Genomic DNA, 23225 nt, shown 5'->3' with positions numbered 1-23225 from the left:
TAAAAATGAAAACAAAACATTATTCATGCTCTTTTCAGCAATGCAATGAAAGATAGTATAAGGGAAAATAGCAAAATCTGCATTTAGATTTCTCATATAATGACATTTCTTCTAGAGAGGTAATGATACTTTGTTATGAGAAAATAACATATTTCTCATAATATATTATTGTTTGTTTTGTTTTTACAAACTCTTTGTTGGCACTCTGTTAACTACACTCTTTTGCCCTCTGCCTTTTTTTTTTCCTTTGATACAATCAGAAAGTATTAAGCCAAAATGATATCTAGTTTCATTCTAGCTTTATCATTTTATATTTCTTGGGTAAGAAATCTGTAGTAATTTAACTAAAGAGAAATGTCAAGCTCTGACTATTTAAGGACAGCAGTTGACCTCATTTCTTTGAGTTTTAAAGTTTCTATTGTAGGAATAGTGCATCATTTTAGTAGGCATATTTAAATTTTTCCATATAGAAAAATAGAGAGAATATTTTCCCCCATTAAACTTGAGTGTTCAAGAGTAAGTACCAAACTGTACGCTCTCTGAAGAAATCATTTACACTCTGTGCTACTTTAATTAATATAACAAAGGTGTACACTGCACATGTGAACAGTGAAGTCACAATTTCTCATTGACTATACATACCCAATGATCAAACTTCCAGAACACAATGAAAACAAATGTAGGTTGATGATTCTGATGCTTTGGCCAGACAATATCCATGTATATAAATATCTCTTTCTTCTAAATAGCACATTAATTTTAGTGCAGCTAGCTCAAATATTTAGAAAACTACCAGTTCTAAATTAGGAAGACAGATTTACAAAATCAAAAATGTGCATCAATAAGAATATTGTAAAAATAAAAGGAAGTATTTGCAAGAAGATGAAAGAGCTTTGAATTCAAACATAAAAATATACATAAAATAGATACATAATAGGAACATATGTTCACTTCTTGGTATTTCCATATAGTACTGCAAATATCAAGGAAGGGAAAGTTTGCAATGTTGTTAATATCAGGCAAAATAGAACTCAAGCAGAAAAAAAATTCAAGGAGCATATAATTATATCAGATTCATAAATGAGATTCAAATTTACAGAAAAATACAGCAGGTGGTAAACAACATACCTAATAACAGTCTCAAAGTATATAAAATGAACAGAAAGATAAAAAGAAATTGATTTTAATGTTTTTTTTTCAGAAACTTACAGATAGAGGGAAAATTATTTTAATAACAATTGCCTAGGTAGATAGAAATAACAGGCTCAAACTAGTTATTAGAATATTACAGATATTTCTATATGAATGGTCTAACCAATAAGTAGAGAATATATATTTATTTTCCAAACATAGAAGAAACATTTATGAAAACTGGCCATACATTAGTCACACTAGAAATTTCATAAACTGATATTATATATGGCAAATGTGCAGTGTAAAATAAAGGTTCACTTCCTACTCCTGCAGTACCTACAAAAAAAGAAAAACAAACACCCCAAAAGCATTCACTTTCAGACTCATCAATATATTTCTAATTTATTCATTTTCTAAAGGTAAAACCACTGTGGAAATTTTAACATATTTAGAATTTTAAAAATACATAAAAATCTAATCATGCAGGAAGAAATCATTGCAGTTTTGAAAAGGAAGCTTATAGGAGTGGTTTGTTAAAAACCACTATCAACTGATACCAGAGAAGCAGCTACCTTTCAACTCAGGATGCTAGGAACAATCCTAATAAAACAAACATAATGAAATAAACCCATACAAAGAACAAGAAAGGACATATTAAGAGTCAAATCACAAATCAATAACAGAACAAAAATTAAATCTATTAAAAAACTGGTTTGGTTAAAAGATAAAGAAATTTTTTCAAATATTATCAGGAAAAATAAAAATTGCTGTCACCAAAAACAGTGCCAGGAAAGTAATATAACTTCCAATTATAATTATAGTCATAGGTGCCTTTTAGGCTTAGCAATGTGCCAAGTGCTGTTCTCAATTCTTTGCATGTAATTATCTTATTTAAACCTTATAATGTTTTTTAATGAAATAGGTACTCTCATTATTCTCTCCATTTTATAGATGACTCTGGTACAACACGTTTAATTGACAAGTGAACATCACACACCCCGTGAGAGATGAAGCTGGGGTATCGGTTTAGGTAATCTGCTTCTATAGCCTATGTGGTTAGCCATTGTTATCTTTATACTACCTCAGAGAAACACAGAGTATTTCAATTGATGTACAGGAGATTTAAAGATTATTAGAAAATATGCTAAATTTTATCACAACAATAAAAAATCTATAAATATAGGCACATTATAAAAATGATTAAAATTAGTTAGAAAAGACTTTTAGAAGACTTAGTCCTTTCTCCCAGAAATCCTTCCAACCCAAGAGCTAAACTGTTTTCACATGGTAAGTTTAAAGTTTATTCATGATTAAGAAACATATATGGCATGATGAATCCCACTATTATGTAAAATTATACACCAATTAAAAAAAAGCAACATAGCAACTCAAAACACATCTCTTATGTTGATATTGTGTGTCTACTAAAAACCTGTGGGAAAAAAGCCTTCGTGTTTTGCAATATATTCATTTCTACTAGAGTAGAAATGTGAAGGAATGCTGCTGTCACTGATATAATTTAACGTTGAAAATGATGGTTCTTGATAAGGTGGGATTCAATATTTTAATGCTATCAATTCTCCTAGAATAACATAAATTCCATGTACTCCCCATAAAAATTCAATGATATTTTACTGACTTTTGACAAGAAAATTCTAACATTCACACAAAATAGTAACGTACAAGGAAAAAAATGATCACTTGGAACAAAAAAGGGCACTGTCTGCAAGACAGAAACGTATCTCAACTAGATTAAGAAAATAGTTATAATGAAAATAAATGCAAATAGAAGAACAGAATATGCATGTTCACGTATGTGTATGGTATAAATATATACACATGAGAATTTGTCATTAAATATAAGTGGTGTTTCAGGTCAGGGGAAGGATTTGGAGACAATCGTTTATTTGCAAATTTTGCTGGCTTTATTTCTTAAATTAATATTTTCATAATACACGTAACATATATAGCATATGTTATATTGCCTTTCTACATTTAATAGTACACTTAAATATCAGTTTCCTGATTACTTCTTATCCCTGACATATGTGACAGGTTTATATTAACATCATCACTAAGATTTTTTAGGTGCTTATTTCCATAACTTGCTACAGCAACTTCATAGACATTTAATTTGGACTTCTGATTTAGATGCTATTTTCCAGATTGTATAGCCTTCTTTACCTTAAATTCTATACCCCCACCCCCACTTCAGCTTAACCATTTAGGGAATGGGGACAAGAAAAACTGCAGAAGCAGAGTCTGTCAGAAGATGTGTCAGTCTATGTGGCTCCCCGTTTTGATGGATAATTTATCTGATATACAATTCTAGAGTAAAAATAATCATCCTTCCGATTTTGAGGACATCGTCCTTTTTCTTCCAGTGCTATACCTAGTGCGAGTGTGTACAACTGTGATGATAGTGTGATATTTATTTCTTGATGGCAACTTCTTCCCCCACCCCTAGAACTTCTAGCATCTTTTCTTTATATAATGTTTGAAATTTCACAAGGAAGTACCTAGGTTGGGTAATTTTAATTTAGTGTATTTTGTTTTTTCCTTTATGGTTACTATAGGAGCCCATTTCATTCTAAATATATTTGAGTGTTTTTCCAGTTGAAGCAAAAATAATTGAAGTTGATGTGTGTGGCCTTTCTTTTTCTCTGATTAGTCTGACTAAAGATGGATCAATTTTTTTGATTTTTCCAAAGAACCAGCTATAAATCTCATTGATTTTCTCTATAATTTGGTCATTTCTCCTGAAGGTGCATACTTCCAATGACCTAAATTAGGTCATTTGATCATTTCTCTATCATTGAGGTTATTGGAGGTATGCATCCTCAGGAATATACCTTCAATAAACTAAATTCTTTCCAGTAGGCCCCGCCTCTTAAAGATTCTACCAACTCCCAATAGCACCACAGGCTGGTGAGCAAGGCTTCATTTTACTATTCCTTTCTCTCTTTTAACTTTAAATTTAATTTGCTTTCTTTTTCTAACTTTGTAAAAGAGAGGTTAGAGTATTGATTTGAATATAAACACTTTATACTCTAATTTTATATATACTTGTATACCCTTCATTTTATATTCTACTTTTCAATATAAGCATTTTAATGCTATAAGATGCCCTTGATGTGCTGTGTTAGCTGCACCTCACAAAATTTGGCATGCCATGTTTTCTTTTTCATTCTGTTCAAATATTTTCTAATGTGTCTTGTGATTTTTTTAGGATGTAAAAATTATGGACATATTTTTACAAAATTATGTACATATAATTTTTTCCTTTAAGTATATGGACATTTATTTTTTGGCTCAGAATATCTTTGCTTTGACAAATGTGTCATGCACACTTGAAAAGAACATCTGTTTTGTTGTTTGGTGTAATAGTCTGTAAATGTCAATTGTTTAAGGTGATTGATGGTATCATTCAAATTTTCTATCAATTACAGAGATTATAGTGTTGAAATTTCCAACTAAGACTGTGGGTTTCTCTATTTCTCCTCTTTTTCCTATCAGTGTTTGTTTTGTATTTTGAAGTTCTGACATTAGGAGCACAAATATTTAGGATATGTCCTCTTGATGAATCAACTTCTGTTATCACTACAAAATATCACTTTTTATGACCAGTGATATTCTTACTGTTTTCTGAAAGAAATATTTTGAAACTCTTGAGATCTCTAATTTTTCTTATTTCCATGGTAAGAATTTACCATCCTTGGAACTTTTGTGTGGCCATTTCAATTACAGAAAATAAATGGGCTTAGTCATCCATCTTGATCTTGAAAAGGGAAATCCCTAGGCCAAGCTAACTTTAAAGACAAAAATTCCTCTTGCTCAACAATGTATTTTTTTAGTTGTTTTGGTTGTAGGATAAGAATTGTTTCAGACAAGCTTAAGTAAGGAGTTTCATGGAACTCTGAATCATGATTGTAGAACTACTGGGTCCTTGTAGAGGTGATCCTGGAGGAAGTTTCTGGATCCAGTGTAGTCCTGAATATTCAAGAGGGTTCTGAAAATCTGAACTTCAGTGTATGTCATCCATTTTCTCTATAGTTTATTCATTCCTTCCTTTCTGCTAACCATTTCTTCCCTGTGTTAGCATGTTGTCACTGTGACAAATTACCTGAGAAGATCAACTTTAAGAAAGAAAGGTTTATTCTGACTCCTAGTTTCAGTCCATGGTCACTTGGCACTATTGCTTTTGAGTCTATGATGAAGCAGAACATCATGGCAGAGCACTACTCATCTCATGATCAGGAAATGAAAGAGAGGGAGAGAGGAAAAGACTAGAGTTCCAACATCCCCTTCAAGGGCTTTCCTTCAATGACCTAAATTTCTTCCACCAGGCCCACCTCTTGAAGGTTCTACCGTCTCCCAAGAGCACCACAAGCTGGTGAACAAGCCTTCAACACAGGGCCTTTATGGGACATTTAAGATCCAAACCACAAGAGCTTCTTTATAACAATAGATTGTCTATTTCAAATTACTTAGCCATTCTATGCCTTGGTCTCTAGGACTAATAACAAGGGCGACTCTTCATAGGGTTGTTGAAGGATCACTTTAAACAGCGATCAGCACACTGTAATCATTTAATATATTTTGTTACTATCTTACTGGAAACAAAACTTAGCCAAGAGATGTAACAGTTATGACAAACTGTATAAATAACCATTTTATTGTTCATTAGGGGTACAGAGTTTTATTACAGTTCTCCATTTCTTTACTAAGTTCATGTTATAACTTTCTTTTGGAATTTAGTATCAGAAAAAAGCTTTTCTCTCTTGAATAACTGATGCATGAGCTTTCAGTAGTGAGAATCCTGTGGCCCATCACATCTCTCCTTTGACCGGTCTGCCCAGAACTTCAGAGTAAAACTGAATCCCTCACAGGAACTATGGCATCTGCAGCTGGGGGCACATTTACATACTTTAATTGCTTTTCATTTTCTAGTTATAATTTAGCATCTGTGGAATACAAAGTGTTAACTTAAAGTTTCTTCAGTCTATTGTAGAAAGAAAAGTAGAGGGAACAGAAGTATTATTTTATGTAAATCAGAAGAGTCTTAAAGGTGAATAAAATATAATCCCTGCTTTCTAAGATTCCCAGTTTAGATCTGAGTCCATTCCTTCTGGCCACTCACAGAAAGAAAGACTTTTATATTGCAGTTCAGTACATGTACAAACACACACACACACACATGCACACACATGTATGTGTATATGTATATATTATGTAAATACATGAAATGAAAATTTAAAGGCTACTACCCATAATATTGCAGCTTCTATAGATAATAACTTGATGAATCATCATAAGCATTTTGTGAGTACAGCCCTGCTATCATTATCCCTATTTTTTTTATAAGATCAGCCCCACTAACTTCAACTGTTTTTTTCAGATGAGGAAGCTGAGGTACAGGAAGATTACGTAATTTACTCAAAGTCAGGCAGTTGCTTGTTGGTGAGGATAAAGCTAAGATTTTAATCCAGGGAGGCTGTTTTTTTAATTATTATTTTTAATTTATATATGACAGCAGAATGCATTACAATTCTTATCACATATATAGAGCACAATTTTTCATATCTCTGGTTGTATACACAGTATATTCACACCAATTCGTGTCTTCATACATGTACTTTGGATAATGATGTCCATCACATTCCACCATCATTTCTAACCCCACGCCCTCTCCCTCCCCCCGCCCTATCTAGCGTCCATCTATTCCTCCCATGTTCCCTCTCCCTTCACCACTATGAATCAGCCTCAGGGAGGCTGTTTTTAAAACCTGTGCTCTCTTCCATTACACGTGGCAGCCTCCCAAATTTTGCCATGCTCTGTGCAATGCTCTCTTTTCTATTCTATTTCATTGCACTCTCTTCATTTTTAAAATGCTGGCCACGATCTCCAAAAGAATGGGTCACAACCACTACTTACTAATGGGTCATTATAGTTTGTCAAACATTAATCAAGGGGGAAATGAAACACATGATTGTCAATGGCTACTGAGCGAGTTCTAACAAGAGCTTGCAACTCTACCACGTGAGCAAGGAAGGACTGAAGGAGACTCACAGAGCAAGAAACAGGAAGCGGAAGCTGGAAGATAAATAAAAGCCTCCTCAGTGCACAGGCACCAAGGGGAGGGGAAGCATCTAGGCAGAGCATGTGTACCAGGCCATGGAGGGGTAAGAGGTCATGAACACTCACTCACTCACTGATCTCCCAACACCTGACCTGTGAGCTCAGCACCACGTGCACCAAGGATGCACATATGAGCCACCACCCAACCTTCTTGAATCCTGTGGTCTACTAGAAGAGACAAAGACACTAGCCATGACAATGCAGTGTCACAGCCTCCAGTGCTGTGATGGAAGGAGGGGTGGGTACTTATTATGGTTTGGATGTGAGGCGTCCCTCAAGAATTTATGCAGAAGATAATGCAAGAAGGTTTAGAGGTGAAATGATTAGGTTATGAGAGCCTTAACCCAATCAGTGAATTAATTTATTGATTAATCAGTGGATTAACCTAGTAGTAACTGAAGGCAAGTAGGGTGGGGCTGGAGGACGTGGGTCATTGGGGGTGTGCCTTTGGGGTATATATTTTTATCTGGCAAGTGGAGACTCTCTCTCTCTCTCTGCTTACTGATCTCATGTGAGCTGCTTCTTCCCACCACACTCTTCTGCCATGATGATCTGCCTCATCTTGAAGGAATGGAGCCAGTTGTTTGTCTATGGACTGACACCTATGAAACCGTGAACCCCCAAATAAACTTTTCCTCCTTTAATATTATTCTTGTCAGGTATTTTAGTCACAGCATGGAAAAAGCTGACTAAAAAACAGTTCTATAGGATAAAGCTACCTGATAGAGTCAAGTCACTTAAGAATAAGGAGGAGTCAGTTGCTCTGTTAGAGTAAGAGGAGAGAGCATTCTAGGCCAGGAGAATGGCAATTCATGGAGCAGGAGAGAAGAGGGGGAACACAGCACGATGGAGACCTGACCTGAGTCACTGCAGAGGCAGCATGGCAACCAGATCAAGGAAGGGCTCTAGAGCAGACTGCCTGCATTCAATGAGCTCTTGTACTTGGTATCTGCGTGGCCTTGCACGAGTTACTTAATGTCTCTGTTTTCAGCCGTAAAGGGAACTAAGAAAGATTTTGTCTAGGGTTAAATTAATTAACACATGTGACACTTTTAAAACAATATCTATCAAATATATTAAGTGCTCCAAAGTATTAGCTATGATTGTGTGTTTGCAAAGAACACAGTTCAAAGTGGGAATGAAAGGATTTTAACTAGAGATAAGCTGAAGCGTGGTTGGCCTTAGTTAAAAACAGATTTATTGGGTGCCTACTGTGTGCTGGATACTGTTGGAAGAACTGGGGACTCAACCAGGAACACACATTCCTACAGTTGCTCAGATAGGTTCAGGAGTCATCTTTGATTTCTCCCTATACTTCTTACCCTTATTAATTCCACTGTAAGTTTTGATCTTCCCATCCCCTAACTTAGACCACTTATCATTCCCTCTCCATCTGCCTTGCTCAAGTCACCACCAACTCTCATTTGGATCAATACCCTGGCAGTTGCCCACAGACCGGGTCATCCTGGAGTGATATTCAAAATGAAGCCATGCTACTTCTCTGTGTGAGAGGGTCCAACGGTTTCCCAGTTCCTAAGAATAAAAGTTAGGCTTCTCAGACATTATTTTAATATTTATTTTTAGTTTTCGGGGGACACAACATCTTTGTTTGTATGTGGTGCTGAGGATCGAACCCGGCCGCACGCATGCCAGGCGAGTGCGCTACTACTTGAGCCACATCCCCAGCCCCTCAGACATTATTTTGATCATGGAACTTCTAATCCCTCAGGAACAGAGTGGGGGAACAAATGGGAAAAAAAAAACCTTATAAAAGCACAAAAGAAATTTGGAAAGATTCTTTTCATTCATCCCATAAAAGTGTTGGAAGATACTATGGTCATTAATTAATTAATATGCAAATGCATTAATAATTGGTCTGTTAATTAAGTTAAGAACTGAGGGGATTAACATTGTTGAATTTACAATCAAAATCTTTAAATATAAAAACTGAGAATGAAACCAAAAAACCCATATTATTAAAATTTCTAAAATGGATTACTGGAAAATGTCATTTCTCTGACGTATGAAACAGAATAAGGTGAACGAAACAATACTTTGTTGAATGTTTTGTTATAATTAATAAACACTAACAATTACTTAAGCAGAACACATTGAAAAGGGTGCCTGCAGGGCCCAGTCATTTCTGTCCTTCCAAGTATGTCCCAGAGAGTTTGGCCTTATGGTAGTGGCCAGTTCTTTTGTCTTTCCCATGTCAGCTGTTATTTCAGTATTTCTGCTTTCCTCCTCACAGACTTAATTTACCTAAAGTACACAAAATAGGAGTTATCTATGAGGGATAAAAAAAATAGCCAAGCTAAGTAAATAAAAAAATCCTAATTCTGTGTAACTTTCTAAGTCAACTGACTTGGTCTAAGGAGGGCTTCACAACCTCCTGATAATAAACATGCAGGCCATTTTTCTAGAGCTTTTCTCACTCTGTTAAGTGGGCACACATGGAAAGATTTTTATGTAGTGATACATAAAAATTTAGATTAACAAGTAAAGCCAGAGTTTTTCGATATACATACATGCATGCATACAAACACACATGTAATATATGCATATATTTATAAATTCATTGCATATGTACTTATGTGTGCAAGTGTGCGTGTGTGTGTGCATGCAAGTTTGCATCTTGATAATTTGTCTTCCCAGATAAAAGAAAGTTTGGAGTGTTTAAAATGGTCCCAATACAAATATATTTTTAAAGTTGTAAATAATCTAAAAACTAACAAAGAAAAGCGTCTCTTACAAATTTTTATTCTCTTTGTTATTTCCCAAAGATAGGCATTTGAAAATTTTTATTTCCAAAGAGAACACAGATGCTGCAGTCTTCTATTCTAGAAGTGAGCATCCCCTAATTGTGCCAAACAGATCTTGTTCTGGTAATATCTGTGGAGACCCTGGGAAAGCAAAAGAGCACTTATGGACCCATAGCCTGGTATTGATTTAACAACTGAGATGGTGACAGAGGTTATTGTCACCTCTCTAATTTCCAACAAAGAAAAGAGCAAAGGGTATGGGTATAGACCAAGGGATGATTTTTATATAATTGCAGTAATATTGACATTTTAAGAATTATTTTTCAACCATGATGGAGAACTGAAAAGGATCTGAATAGTTTGGGGCCTTTGCTATTTTAATAGACTTGGAAGACTATGTGGAAGACAAAGCTTGATATGATAACACCATTTGCCTGGCAACTGGCTTCTTCAGAAAGTTGAATTTTGCAAACCTCCTTAGAGAATTTATTGCTTAACAAAACAGCAAAATGTTTTGAAAAGAAAACAAAGTGATTTCACAAGAGTAGGCAAACATGCATGAAGGAGTAGAAAAGCACACCTAAAGGAGTTTAGATTCCTTCAATGTTGTTATAAAATATTACATTCTGAATAAACATCTTCAGCTTGTCACATCTCGTGCCTGGTCATTGTGCTAGATCTAGATTTGCACAGAAAAAGCTATATGGATAGTTTGCAAAAGCACCTTTGGAAGACAATTCTGAAATTCAAAATTTCAATAAATAAAAAATCCTAATTTTTTTGTACCTATCTAAGTCAACTGACATGGTCTAGGGAGGGCTTCACAGCCTCCAGATAATAAACATGCAAGCCATTTTTCTAGAGATTTTCTCACTATGTGGGCACCCATATAGATGAAAGCCTAACTTCTAATTTAAAGTTAATCTCCTATAAGTCAGTAAGAAATACACGATTCAAATGAGAAAAAAAGGTTTTACGAGACATGAAATTAAAGGGTTGTTTCTTTACAGCCCACACTCAGTGTATATGGCAACTGATGGTCCTAATTGCCACTGGGCTGACTTCTGAAGTGACGTTCAGCAGATATCAACTGGGGATGTTAAAAGTAAGGCATTCTGGAAGAAAGCAATATCTTAGAGACATGTACAAATTGCAATCCGATCTCTTCTTCCACATAACAGAACTAGATAGCTGAAGCAGAAAATAATAACAAGCAGATTAATATTCCCTGTCCCTAGATGATTTTGTTTATTATATCCTCATATACATAGCTAATGTGGTAAAAACTGCCCCCAGGAATTTGTATTTGAGTCTATAAATGGCACTTTTATTACTTAGCTACTCGGAGCAATTTTGATATGATAATAAGTGATATTTTAGGTCCTTTTAAAAAGCAATCATACTATCTGATAATATCATAGAGAACTAAAAGCCTGAAGTATACCAATGCTTCTGATGTGTTTGTCTTCAGTAGTTAAAGATCAGTGAACCATTTGAAGACTTAGCTAGTAAAGTCAGTCATGAATGTCAAATGTAGAATGCAAATACAATGCATTTGTTCTTTAAGAAATAAACTTACAAGGCACAGTAGTAATCTAGTTACCTAAGAAGTAACAAAGCACACTGAAATTGCTTCGGCAAACGTGGATGACATAAACACCCAAACCTTTTGCCTTGTCACTATTCTATGCCCACTGGTTGGATTTCACTAACTGGGTGTGATCAGTAACTACTTTAGCTTGCCCTGTTCCACTACTCATTTAAATTTCATTATGAGGTCAGAGAAGGGCTCCTTGAGGAAGTCCCATTCAAAGTGATACCCACTGACAAGGAGTGTCAGCAATAAGTCCACAATGGGAGAACACAATGGCAGGGAGAACAGGAGACTAGGCCAGAGAGGGCACAAAGTCCTGGCCCACTTCAGGGTGGGGGTGTTTAAACCAAGAAGTGTCTTGATCAAGTTTTTCAAAAGATACTCTGGCAGCTGGATTTTGGTGGAGTCAGCATGGTTGGGGAAGAGCAGTTAGGAGACTGTCCTAGTGATCTTGGCAAGACATGATGGTAGCTATACAATGGGGACAAGTAGGTCAACGCGGGATGTGTTTTTGGTATCTGCTGGGGCATCATGGGGGATTCAGTGGGGGCAAGATAAAGGCAATATAAAACTCCAGGCAGCCTTGGTGCGGCTTGCTAAATTAGGGAAAGACTGTGGAAAGGTTACTAACGGTGGGAGAGGAGGGAAGGGAAGCAAGAGTCTGGTTTGAAATTGTATTAAATTTGGAATATCTATTTTATATCCAAGGAGACATATCAAGGAAGCAGTTAAATATAAATATTTGGAGTGTGATGGAGAATTCATTGCTGAATTTTTAAAATGTGGTTGTTGCCAAATTATGACTAATATTTGAAGCTCTAAGACTGGATCCAGTTTACAAGTATAACTGAAAGAGAGGGCCTAGGACCCAGCCCTTGGATTCCTCACCACTGAGAGTTTGAAAGCAGAAATCCAGTCAGCAAAGGAGATGGAGGCAGTCCAGTTTGGAGGAACAGCATAGGACAGGGTTCCTGGAAACCACCAGTACAGAATATTTGAGGGCTAGAGTGTTGCACCCTGTCAAATGCTGAGAAGACTTCAAGAGCAGTGAGGACAGAAACACAATGATTAGATGTGGCAACAATGAAGGTCACTGAGGACCTCACATGGAGAGATTGCAGTGAGTACTGGGATCGGAAATGAATTCAGAGTTGACAAGGCCAGAATGGAAGGCAAAAATAGTAAAACAATGTTTCTGCTTGCTCTGAAGGATAGCAAACAATGGTATAGAGGTTGGAGGTGAGAAGCCAAGGGAAGTGATAGAGAAGATATGAATGTCAGTGGGGTTGATCCAGTGGAAAAGGAGAAATTGATGATGCAGAAAAAAAAATGGAGAAACTTTGGGCAAAGGAGAGGGAGAGGTAGAGAGGGTGCATGGAGAGGAAAGATGGTGGAATGAGATGGACATTATTACCCTAGGTACCTGTATGACTGCACATATGGTGCGACGTTACATTGTGTACAACCAGAAAAAGGAAAAGTTGTGCTGCAATTGTGTACAATGTATCAAAATTCATTCTGCTGTTATATATACCTAATCAAAATTAATTAAAAAAAAAGTTTACCTGAAGGAGAAAGTCTTGGAATAAGTGAGGGCTTGGATCTAAAGAACAAGTGGAAATCTGGGTGCTATAGTGCACGTCTGTCATCCCAGCAGCTTGGAAGACTGAGGCAAGAGGATCACAAGTTCACAGCTAGCCTCAGCAATTTAGCTAGGCCCTAAGCTACTCAGCAAGACCCTGTCTCTAAATAAAACTCAAAAAAGGACTGGGGATGTGGTTAAGCACTCCTGGGTTCAATCCCTAGTGCCAAAACAAAAACAAATAACCAACAATTCTTAGAAACAAACTGTTCACCCAGCACAAGAGGAGGAAAGTCACCGTGAGTTTACCTAAGTGTAAGTTGGTATATATGGGGTAGGTGATGAGAGGCTATTTGGGGACTAGAGGAAGAGCATATGCATATTCTGGGATATCAAAGCTAGTGCACATCAATTGTATTAATGAGTATACATCGATTTATTGGTTACCATCTTAAAGACATACAGGCAATACAGAGAATGGGATTTCAGGGCATATCTCAGATTGATTCTGCCTGATTGAAAATGACATTTAGAATTTCTATGCCATTACATCCTTCTATACTGAAGATCTATGACTTACCAATTAGATCATTTTATCATGCTGCTCAGACAGAAAGCCAAACTCAAAATCTGCCTTGACAAGTGTCATACTAGCATCCCACTTCTCTCTGATTCCTTTCAGCCTCTGGGTTGCACCTCACATGAAATCAGCATGCACACATTTCTTATTGTCTCCTGCTCCCAGGTCTTACTGTCTCAAATAGACATTAAGGCTTCAGGATGAGGCCATGCAACTGACAATAAAATATCATTGTCCCTCCCACTGTGAAAAACCTAGTATTAGATATAAAGTAAGTACTTAATAAATGCTTGTTGAACAATTTATCTTTTTAGAGTTGAATGGCTAATAAAAAGTTTTATGCAGCAATCCCTGGGCTAATAGAATATGCATAATTCTTCATAGCACCTGCTGGGCATTACTGGGAGATGCTGAAATCACTCATCAATTTTCTCCTTTATATGCTATTCAATTAGTTTGTCTGGGGTGAGATCCAGAATGTGTATCAATCAAAAGCATAACAGTGAGCCATGCTCAAGCTATCTTCATGCTAATAGTTTGCATCCACTATCTTACAGAAGGCTTCAATCTAAAAACCTACTCCAGTGTGGGAAGCTTTAAGGAGAAAATGCACTATTAAGGATTGAGAATTATCCAGTGTAACTGTTTTTCTGTAGCATAATGATAAATAAGAAATCAATTTGGTAATATCCTTAGTGGAAAAATGATATCAATATTAATAGTATTAAGAAAACATTCATCATCAGAGTCTATTTTGTATAATCTTAGCTAAAATTTTTTCTTCAGTATACACTGAAAGCTTACTTGCAAATGAGCTTTTAGTCTGTGGAATTTTTGAAGCACAAATTTAATTCCTAATTTTATGCTTCAGTCTTCAGTCAATTGGAGCTATTTGAATATTGTTATATTTATATTAGAATGCAAATATCCCTTATATACTTTTTCTTAAAATTAGTAACTAGGAAAAACAATACAATGAATCAGACATTATAACTCTATATGCACATATGACTACATGACCAGCATGTTTCTACATCATGTACAACCAGAAGAATGAGCAATTGTAATCTATTTATGTATGATGTGTCAAAATGCATTCTACTGTTATGTATAACTAATTAGAACAAATAAAAAAATTAAAAAGGAGAGAAAATTAGTAACTATACTATCAAACAATATGGGCCTTTAATTTAATCCAAAAGGTGACCATGGAAAGTTAGTGAAGTAACTGTCAGAATAACATTTAACCAAAGATTTAGATGCTACATATGGCATCTATGGAGCTCTGTAGAAATGAGTAACAAAAGTGACTGTAAAATTTGATCATTTTATAAAGAAGCTATTGACAGAATGAGTTATATTGTTTTTCCATATTCTATACAAATTGACAGAGATAATATCAAACAAAATTAAATATATCAAGAGTTTTAGAATTTTAGAATATATGAAACCTATGCCAAAAATATTAGAATCCCATAGCATTAGGCAATATACTAATAGTATGTTGAGAGTCTTTTTAAAACATTAGCTGCATAAACATTGTAGCATTGCAGAAAAACTGAAGAGTTTGATTAATTTCATAAGATGCATGTACATTTATATGATTTCTATTTTTAATGTTTAAAGTAATTGATTATAACAGAGTCATTAAGTCTATATAGAAGCAATGCTAAGCCTATTTAGTTGTTATTTTAAATTTCTATTAATTTTTCACTAACCTACATGGATTTTTATTTTAGATTCTAACTAGTGATAAAATGGTAAAGTTTACATGATACATTTAAAAATGAATCCAGACAATTTAAGATTATTTTTCCTTAAATAATTAATTAACTATGATCCATTGATTCATTCTATGGGTACTTGTACGGGAAAGAAAATATATAAATAAAAGTTTTTTTTAATTACCAGCAAAAAAGACACATAACTCTTTCTTTGATAGCTCCTTTTTTCTTGTATTGAGACAGAACACTTTAAAATGAAGGTTAATAAGCAATTATTGGCCCAGACTTAACTAAATACTGTAAATGTGATAGCAGCATATCTTGGTAAATATAAGAATTTTGAGAGCCATAAAATTGAAGACTTTGATATGTGCAAGATCAATAGACATGACTTATCACTATTTAATATAATCTTTAATTTTTAAATACTATGTTCCAATAAAAAAGTGTATGGCACAGGAAAACTGAAATTTCAATAAAGAACCAAGACAAAAGAAACAAACTTTGTATTAAAGTATCTTTAAGAGGTTATACTTACGCAGCAACCTCCTCTTTTGACAATCCTTTGAAATTCACCTCCACATAGTGATCTATGTCTTCTTTTTCTTTGATCAATTGAGCACTGAGTGAAATGGAAAGAAATAATAAAGCACTGCCTTATGAAGTTGGAAAGCTACCAAACACATAAAATGCCACCAGGAGAACAGAAATATTCAGCTACAATAGCATTGATAATAAATATTATGCAATAGCTATGGAGTTAGGTTGTTAATGGACCATTTAGAAATTTTAATTTTCCTGAATGGAACAGGGATGAATATTAAGCTCAATGTTTTATAAATAAATAAAACACCAACATGTGGCAATAATACATATTCTTAAGTAAGTGGAGTTTTCTCCTCGATGTAAGGTTTTCTATCTTGTTCACACTGTTCTGCAGAATAACTTCCCAATGCAAAAGTCACATTGTGTTTGGAAAAATACTTATTTGACAATGTAAAAAATTTATTTGTCCCAAACATTATTAAATTTTGCCTTAAAATGCTGTTTAAATGTTTTAAAAATTTATTTTGTAGTTGTAAATGGACACAATTCCCTTATTTTATTTTATTTTTTAATGCGGTTCCAAGGATCAAACCCAGTGCCTCACACATGCTAGGCAAGTGCTCTACCACTGAGCCACACCCTAGCCCAAATGATTTTTTAATTACACTTAAAATTCAAGTTATTATTAGGGGTTCAAGATGCAAATGATTTTAAGAAGACTTTACTGAGAAATATATTCACAGTGTATTCTTTCTTCACATTTCCTTGCACCTTTTAAAATAAATGTGCTATTAGCCTCTCATAACTCTGAAGATACGAAACCAAACATTTCTAAATATTTGTGTTTTATCCAGAAGCTATTAAAGAATGCTTATAAAAACTTTGCCCTAACTGAATGATAAAATGTCTTTCTTTAATAAAAAGACCTCAAGAAGAAGTTTTCTTTTCAATCTATCTGACTTTAGGGATGTGAGATTGGGTTATGTTTTTGCTCAGCTCAAAAAGAAAATGTAATTTCAGTCATTAAAAAAGACAGTAGGAACAAGCTTTTTCAGATTTTGTAAATATTTCACAACATTCAAAAGTAAAACAAAATACACATTCATACATATACATAACCATATGCATCTATTGAAAGATTTCTCAGTTATAGAAAAAGAAAATTTTGATTTGCTACTTTAGAAGAACTTTTATTTTTCTTTAGCTGTGTATTTATTCTGATCCAGGGGCTTTGGTCTTTTCCCAAAATACTAAAAATGAGATATGAGAACAAAGAAGTCTCATAATACTTTGATCATTATGCCTTGCAGGAATTGAGAAGTATGCAGTAAGGAAAATAGTCAAACTTACATATGCAAATTATTTATATTGATAAATAATATGTGTATTACTAAAATTCAACAAAATTACAAATGGCAAATTCAAAGTAGCACAATCTCACTTAATATTCATAAATATGATAAATGCATCAAGTTCTCTGTTCTGCATTTTCTCAGTGACAACTCTAATAGCTCAGCAGCCGTTCAAAGCGGCAGTTTGAAGTCGCACTTTGAGGGCCCAGCGTCATTTTGGGACCTAAGGCAAGCCTGTCAATCTATCCTAGTAGGAAGGCTGCACCCTCATTTCTCCAAACCAGAAGTCAGCATTTGAGACCTCACAGATAAAAAGCCATATGCTTTTATTTCTTAAAGCTTCTCCTTTCTTTTCTCTGCACACAATAAAAAAAGGGAAACATCTCAAAACTCTATAGGAACCTTGACATAACTGCAATGAGGAGTGAGATGATTAAATGAGTACTAGTTCAATAAATAAATACCTCTTTAGTATTTCAATGAGCTTCATCAATCCTTTTGAAACAACAAATTTGAGAATCTGAATATGACAATATATACATTTCTCTTTTCCTTAATCAATCTTATTTTCTTAGAGACACTATTGTCATCTCTTATGGCAGAATTTTATTCAGTAAGAAACGAAAACAAGGGACACTTACCTTGGAATTAGTCTTGAGGAGCATGGTAGCGTCTGTCTGGCTAAGTGTATAAGCTTTGGACGTGTCATGAGTATTGGGGGCAGAGTGGTCATTTTGGACTATAAAAAAGCAAACAAAATGATATTTTAAAGAACAAATCTTCAGAGTACCCTTTCAAACATTATTAACAATCTCCAGTCTGTCAAGAATGCCTCTGTAGGTAGAGCTATTGCTCTGTTACTTGGGAATCATACTCAGTGAGTAGATTCTGCAGGTTCTCTTCTCATTATCTGTCTACTGTCTGATTTTTGGTCAATTTATTCCTCAGCTGCATCTTCATCACCAAGTGGATGAGGAGAAAATCCAATAAATTCACTAAGATTCAGATCATCAGCAGCTTTGGTAACGGTTTTGTTATGGGACATGGTTGCAATTAAAGCATGAAGGGTTTCAGGATAACTATGGATTTCAAATGTTTAGAAGAAGATGTGGTCAAAAAGTTAGGGAGAATTTTGGTGGGATCCTGATGGGGTAGAGTCTCGAAAACTAGTTTCTGATTGAGATAAAAATCTATTAATGGACTTAGAGCTCAGAAGTGTCAAGATCTCACTGTGACTTGGAATAGATCACTGTTTTTCACTATGACATAAATGAAAAATCTTTTGAAATTCAGTGTAGAATTGGGTAGTCTTGGGTAATCTTGTGTTTCTGAAAAAAGATTATTACTTTGGCCTTAAAATAATTTTCACATAATTAAAATTAAAAGATAAGATCTAATGCAGATCAATGTTTTATATTATAGTCCTAATATTGGTTTATCAAGCCATGCTCTGCTTCATGAAACATAATGTCTTCTTATTTCTACACAGTTACAGTTTTAAAGTCTAATCAGTAGTTTTAAAGTAGTTTTATAGTTTTACAGTCTAATCAGTAAACATTAATACTTTTCTCCAGAAAAAAACATCAGAAATGCTTTACATTATATAGCATACATCATAATATAATGCCTTAATTCCTTTTAGTTAAAAGCCTTTTTCTGCCGGGCACAGTGGCACATGCCTATTATCCCAGTGGCTTTGGAGGCTGAGACAGGAGGATCACGAGTTCAAAGCGAGCCTCAGCAAAAGTAAGGCACTAAGCAGCTCAGTGAGACCCTGTATCTAAATAAAATACAAAATAGGACTGGGGATGTGACTCAGTGGGCAAGTGCACCTGAGTTCAATTCCTGGTACCCCCCCAAAAAATCTTTTTCTGACCAAATATTATATTAATAGCAACTCTGGATTAGGATGATTAGAATTTACTAAATGGCAACATTATGCAGAACATGTGTCAAGAATTTCTGACCAAGTTAGGGTTAAACTCCATGGACAGGACTGAGGGACATCAAAGTCTCCTAAATCCATTTCCTATGCTTTACTTCAGAGAAGCTCTAAAGACCAGAGTCTTCTGATGTGACAGAGTAGCTTTGAGCCAACTCAGTTTTTAAATCTCACCTACCCAGCCCTAGTAGATTTCAAATGGGAGAGAAGGCGACAACAGCTGTGATTTCTTGAGTCAGGGCATTCCAGCCTCTGTGAGTTGAAACTGTTCTGAGGTCCCCACTTTGCCTTACCAGGCATGATGTAATGGGCAGTGGGGGCAGGGTGATCTCTGTTTCATTGCAGGGGCATTCAAAGGATTCACCAAGAAACTTCCCCAATACTGAGAAGATTCAGCAACTTGCAGAGAGAGGAAACAGACTGCAGAAGCTCTGATCCAGCCAATAATTCCCATCAAGGTGCTTATAATCCGCCGCAAAAGTTGGCCTACCAGTATGTTATATAAAATCTTTCCTCTTTGATGTTTACTTGGGTTAGACAATTTTTGGCTAGAAATACAAGCATCTAATGAAATCAGATGCAGATGATGTACACGGAGAGCAACATGTCTTCTTTGTCACCCAGATCAACTGCGATTTTTTTTTTTTTCAAATTCTGAGTCAACGTTTTCAACCATTAAAGTTTCAGCTGCCAGTTCCTTCATTTTGCTCTCCTCTGATCTGAGAACATGAGCAGCAGGAGCACCTTTACTCTTAAATTTAGTTTAATGTAAGTACTGCAAGCCCTGCTGGCAAGCCTCAAGGCACAAACTCTGAATGGGGGGCGGTCAGAGCAGAATTATAAAATGGGAAAAAAGTTATTAGCTGCATGCTGGAAAAATATCCCTCAGCCAATCTAGTTTGGAAAGTTTAAGCTCAGAGTTGGGGTGGAAATTGAGCAGACTCTCTCCCTGCTCTAAACCCCACTTCCTACCTTGCCAAGCTATGCCTGTTGGGCAAGGATATTTTGTTCTTCATAAATAATACATGGGCACATAAGTGTACTTTATTTTACATAATAGATGATGTGTGATCTGAATTTCATGAAGCACATAATGTTTGAAATATACCACATATTTAGTGGGCTCCTATAGCAAATTACTTTCTTATCTAAGTAATCACCATCTCTTTTGTTCAGTATTGTTTATGCTGAATTTTCTGAAACTAGGAAGTAACTATATTCTAGCAAGTAGAAGTGGACAAAGAGAAAAACAAGAGAAAAAATTAAAGTATGTTTAGGAGCCTGTCATTTGAGGCTTTAATTATACCTGTAGAGCGAAGAAGCCTATTGCTCTTTGTTAATCTGAGCTACATGGCTTTCCTAGTGTTGGCCAGTGTTCCCGGTTCCTAGGTGAGCTCCAACCTAGTCTCAGCTGTGAAAAATGGGTTGAGTGCTGCTGTGTGGTGACTGACTTTGACCCACAGCAGAAATGGTGCACATCGCTCTTGGCTATCGGCGGTTCTCCCAGCTCATCACCGCAGAGGAAAACACAGGGCAGAGTGATTACAGCAAGGGGAATTGCTCAGATTCAGGTGAGTAAGAGAAAAGCAGAATAAGAGTATCTCTCTGGCTGGTATCAAAATGAGCTTAGCCCCAGGAACCCAGGCTGAAGCAGTCTGTTAGGAGGACCCAGAGGCTGCCCCCTCAGTGCCAGTAAGTGGGCTGTGCTACATGTGGCACCATGGGGCTGAGACAGAGATCAAAAGGCCGCCTAAAGCCATTCCACTGTTGGTATTCAGAAGAGATTTGATGCATTCTTTGATCTGCTGGTTGGTTCTTGTATCAGTGGTTACAGTCTCTAAGTTTGGCCCCCACATGCAAAGACAAATGAGAATGAGAATACAGGATGAAAGGTTTGAGAGTTCTGGGTCAGGCTGAAAGTGTCCCATGGTGTGAGTTTAAATTTCTGGCCCCCAAGTAAAATTCTTCAAAGAGTAACCCTCCTTCCCACTATCCCCAGAGATGCCCTCATCAGAAAACACAAAGGGTGTGGGGGGGTACTACTACTTTGTAGACAGAGGCTACTTAGGGAGGGACTGTCTGAGGTTGACCAATGTCCCCAGAGTTCAGCCATTTTTGGATAGAAGCTGGGATGAGAGAATTAAAGCCCATAAACCATATATATATATATATATATATATATATATATATATATATATAATATGTATATGTAGATTATAGATATAGATATATAAATATACATACATATCAATCAAGAGAGTTAAAAATAAATATGACTTTGCTACTATGTACAAAAATCATCCAGAAGAATGAAAACTTTTCATACCATCACCACAAGCTCTTTTACTATGAAACTTTAAAAGAAAACTACAGAATCTAACAAATCATGCTCCTTGAAAGAGCAAAAAAGAATTCACACGAATGATTTTAAGAAGTCAATAAATAAGGTTTATCCCTTGCACCATAATTTTTGGATGCTTATAGCGTTCTGTGGTGGATAATTACATAGGTTGTTAAGTAAATAGAAATCACACATTTCCTGCCAACTGACATTTATTGATGGTTAGATCAAAACAGAGAGTAGGAAAAGTGTTTGAAGGCAGGCCACGTTTCACCTAACTTACATTTGCAAATTACTGCTGAAGTTCTATCCAGGCTTACAGACTTCAGCCTGGAAATCAGGAAGAAAAATAAAATAGTAAAGAGAGAAGGAAAATTAAAAATTCGGTCAACAGAAGAATTCCTCTGCCACCCTAAGCACGCAATAAGGTTCATTCATACAACAAATATTATGTGTTTGTACCTAGTATTTGTATATGTTCCTACTATGTATTTAAATGAATTACTGTTAAAAATAAACCACCCAAAGTGTAGACCCAATGAAACTTATAACTAATTTGATGAAATATCAAAACACCTGAAATATGTGTATGTACTGATATAGTACAATACAAATGTGATATTAGGGATAATCACTTGTTTGTTCTCTAAAGTTTATGAGATGGAGTTTTCTTCACCCAAACAGAAAACAGTTTAATCCCCTTTTTGTTCTCTCCTAGTTCTAAGAAAGTTTTAAGAAAACTACAGAAGAAATATCACAAAAATTATGCTCCTTGAAAGAGCAAAAGGAATTCACACCTATCAATTTTTTCCTACCCCTGTTTATTGTTTTCATGGCTCTGAGAGGGTCAGGTGAATTGGGGCGCAAGAATAGCGCCTTTCTCTAGTCCTTTCTATTGTTTTTTGAATGAATTGGCTAGGGCCTCAACTTAGGGAGCCTGAGGCCCACTGATGGAGAAAGGTCTCGGGGCTGGGGAACGGACTGCCTGGAAAGAACAGCCCACCTCAACGAGGAGCTGAGAAAGCCCTGTCCCCAGTCTCGCCCCCAGCGTCACGAACCTCGGTGAACTGGCCCTAGGGAGCAGCTCTGGTTTTCCGTTCTGCAGAAGTCAGTCCCCTCCGGTGGCAGGTGCAGGGTGCCGACGCCGCCCCCTCCTCCCGTGGAGTTTCCGAGACCTGGCACCGCTGGGCAGAGAGAGGGGACGCCTAGAGCGTCTCCAGGGAAACAGAGGGGCGAGGCGGGGCGGTCGGGGGCGGAGTTAGGCTAAACCGGGGTCGGGGATTGGGCAGCTCTCAGACTCTGAGGGGAGGGGGCGGTACCTGGGGGGGAGAGGGTGGAGCCTACCGGCGGCTGGGCGGGGCGTTCGGTCCGAGCCAGCCCATCTAGCAGGATCACTTTCAGAAGTTTCCTTAACCCAGGGCCTGGAGTTTGCCTGAGTCATTTCTCAAGGTACTGCATTCTCAGTCTTTTGCAGCGTTTCCCATTAGTCCACAAGATTGATAGGAAGACGCTCAGCTTGACATTCATGAC

The 23225-nt window shown here is 36.1% G+C and overlaps 1 protein-coding gene across 1 annotated transcript in view; it reads right to left on the bottom strand.

The window, feature by feature from the left end:
* The window catches only part of Ttc29 (tetratricopeptide repeat domain 29), a 226937-nt gene extending 204049 nt beyond the window's left edge, over nucleotides 1-22888 (bottom strand). The window contains exons 1-3 of the mRNA XM_046459089.2: nucleotides 22754-22888; nucleotides 18054-18151; nucleotides 16053-16136 (exon numbers count right to left, since the gene is read on the bottom strand). Coding sequence (XP_046315045.1) covers nucleotides 16053-16136; nucleotides 18054-18145 — 176 coding nt within the window. The 5' untranslated portion in view covers nucleotides 18146-18151; nucleotides 22754-22888. The remainder of the gene's footprint in view (nucleotides 1-16052; nucleotides 16137-18053; nucleotides 18152-22753) is intronic.
* Nucleotides 22889-23225: the final 337 nt, after the last annotated feature.

Source organism: Marmota monax, unplaced genomic scaffold (assembly GCF_021218885.2).
Source record: "Marmota monax isolate L192 unplaced genomic scaffold, Marmota_monax_Labrador192_F-V1.1 WCK01_AAM20220418_F8-fsc00002, whole genome shotgun sequence".
Classification (NCBI taxonomy): domain Eukaryota; kingdom Metazoa; phylum Chordata; class Mammalia; order Rodentia; family Sciuridae; genus Marmota; species Marmota monax.
This window is presented reverse-complemented; position numbering and strand designations above follow the sequence as displayed.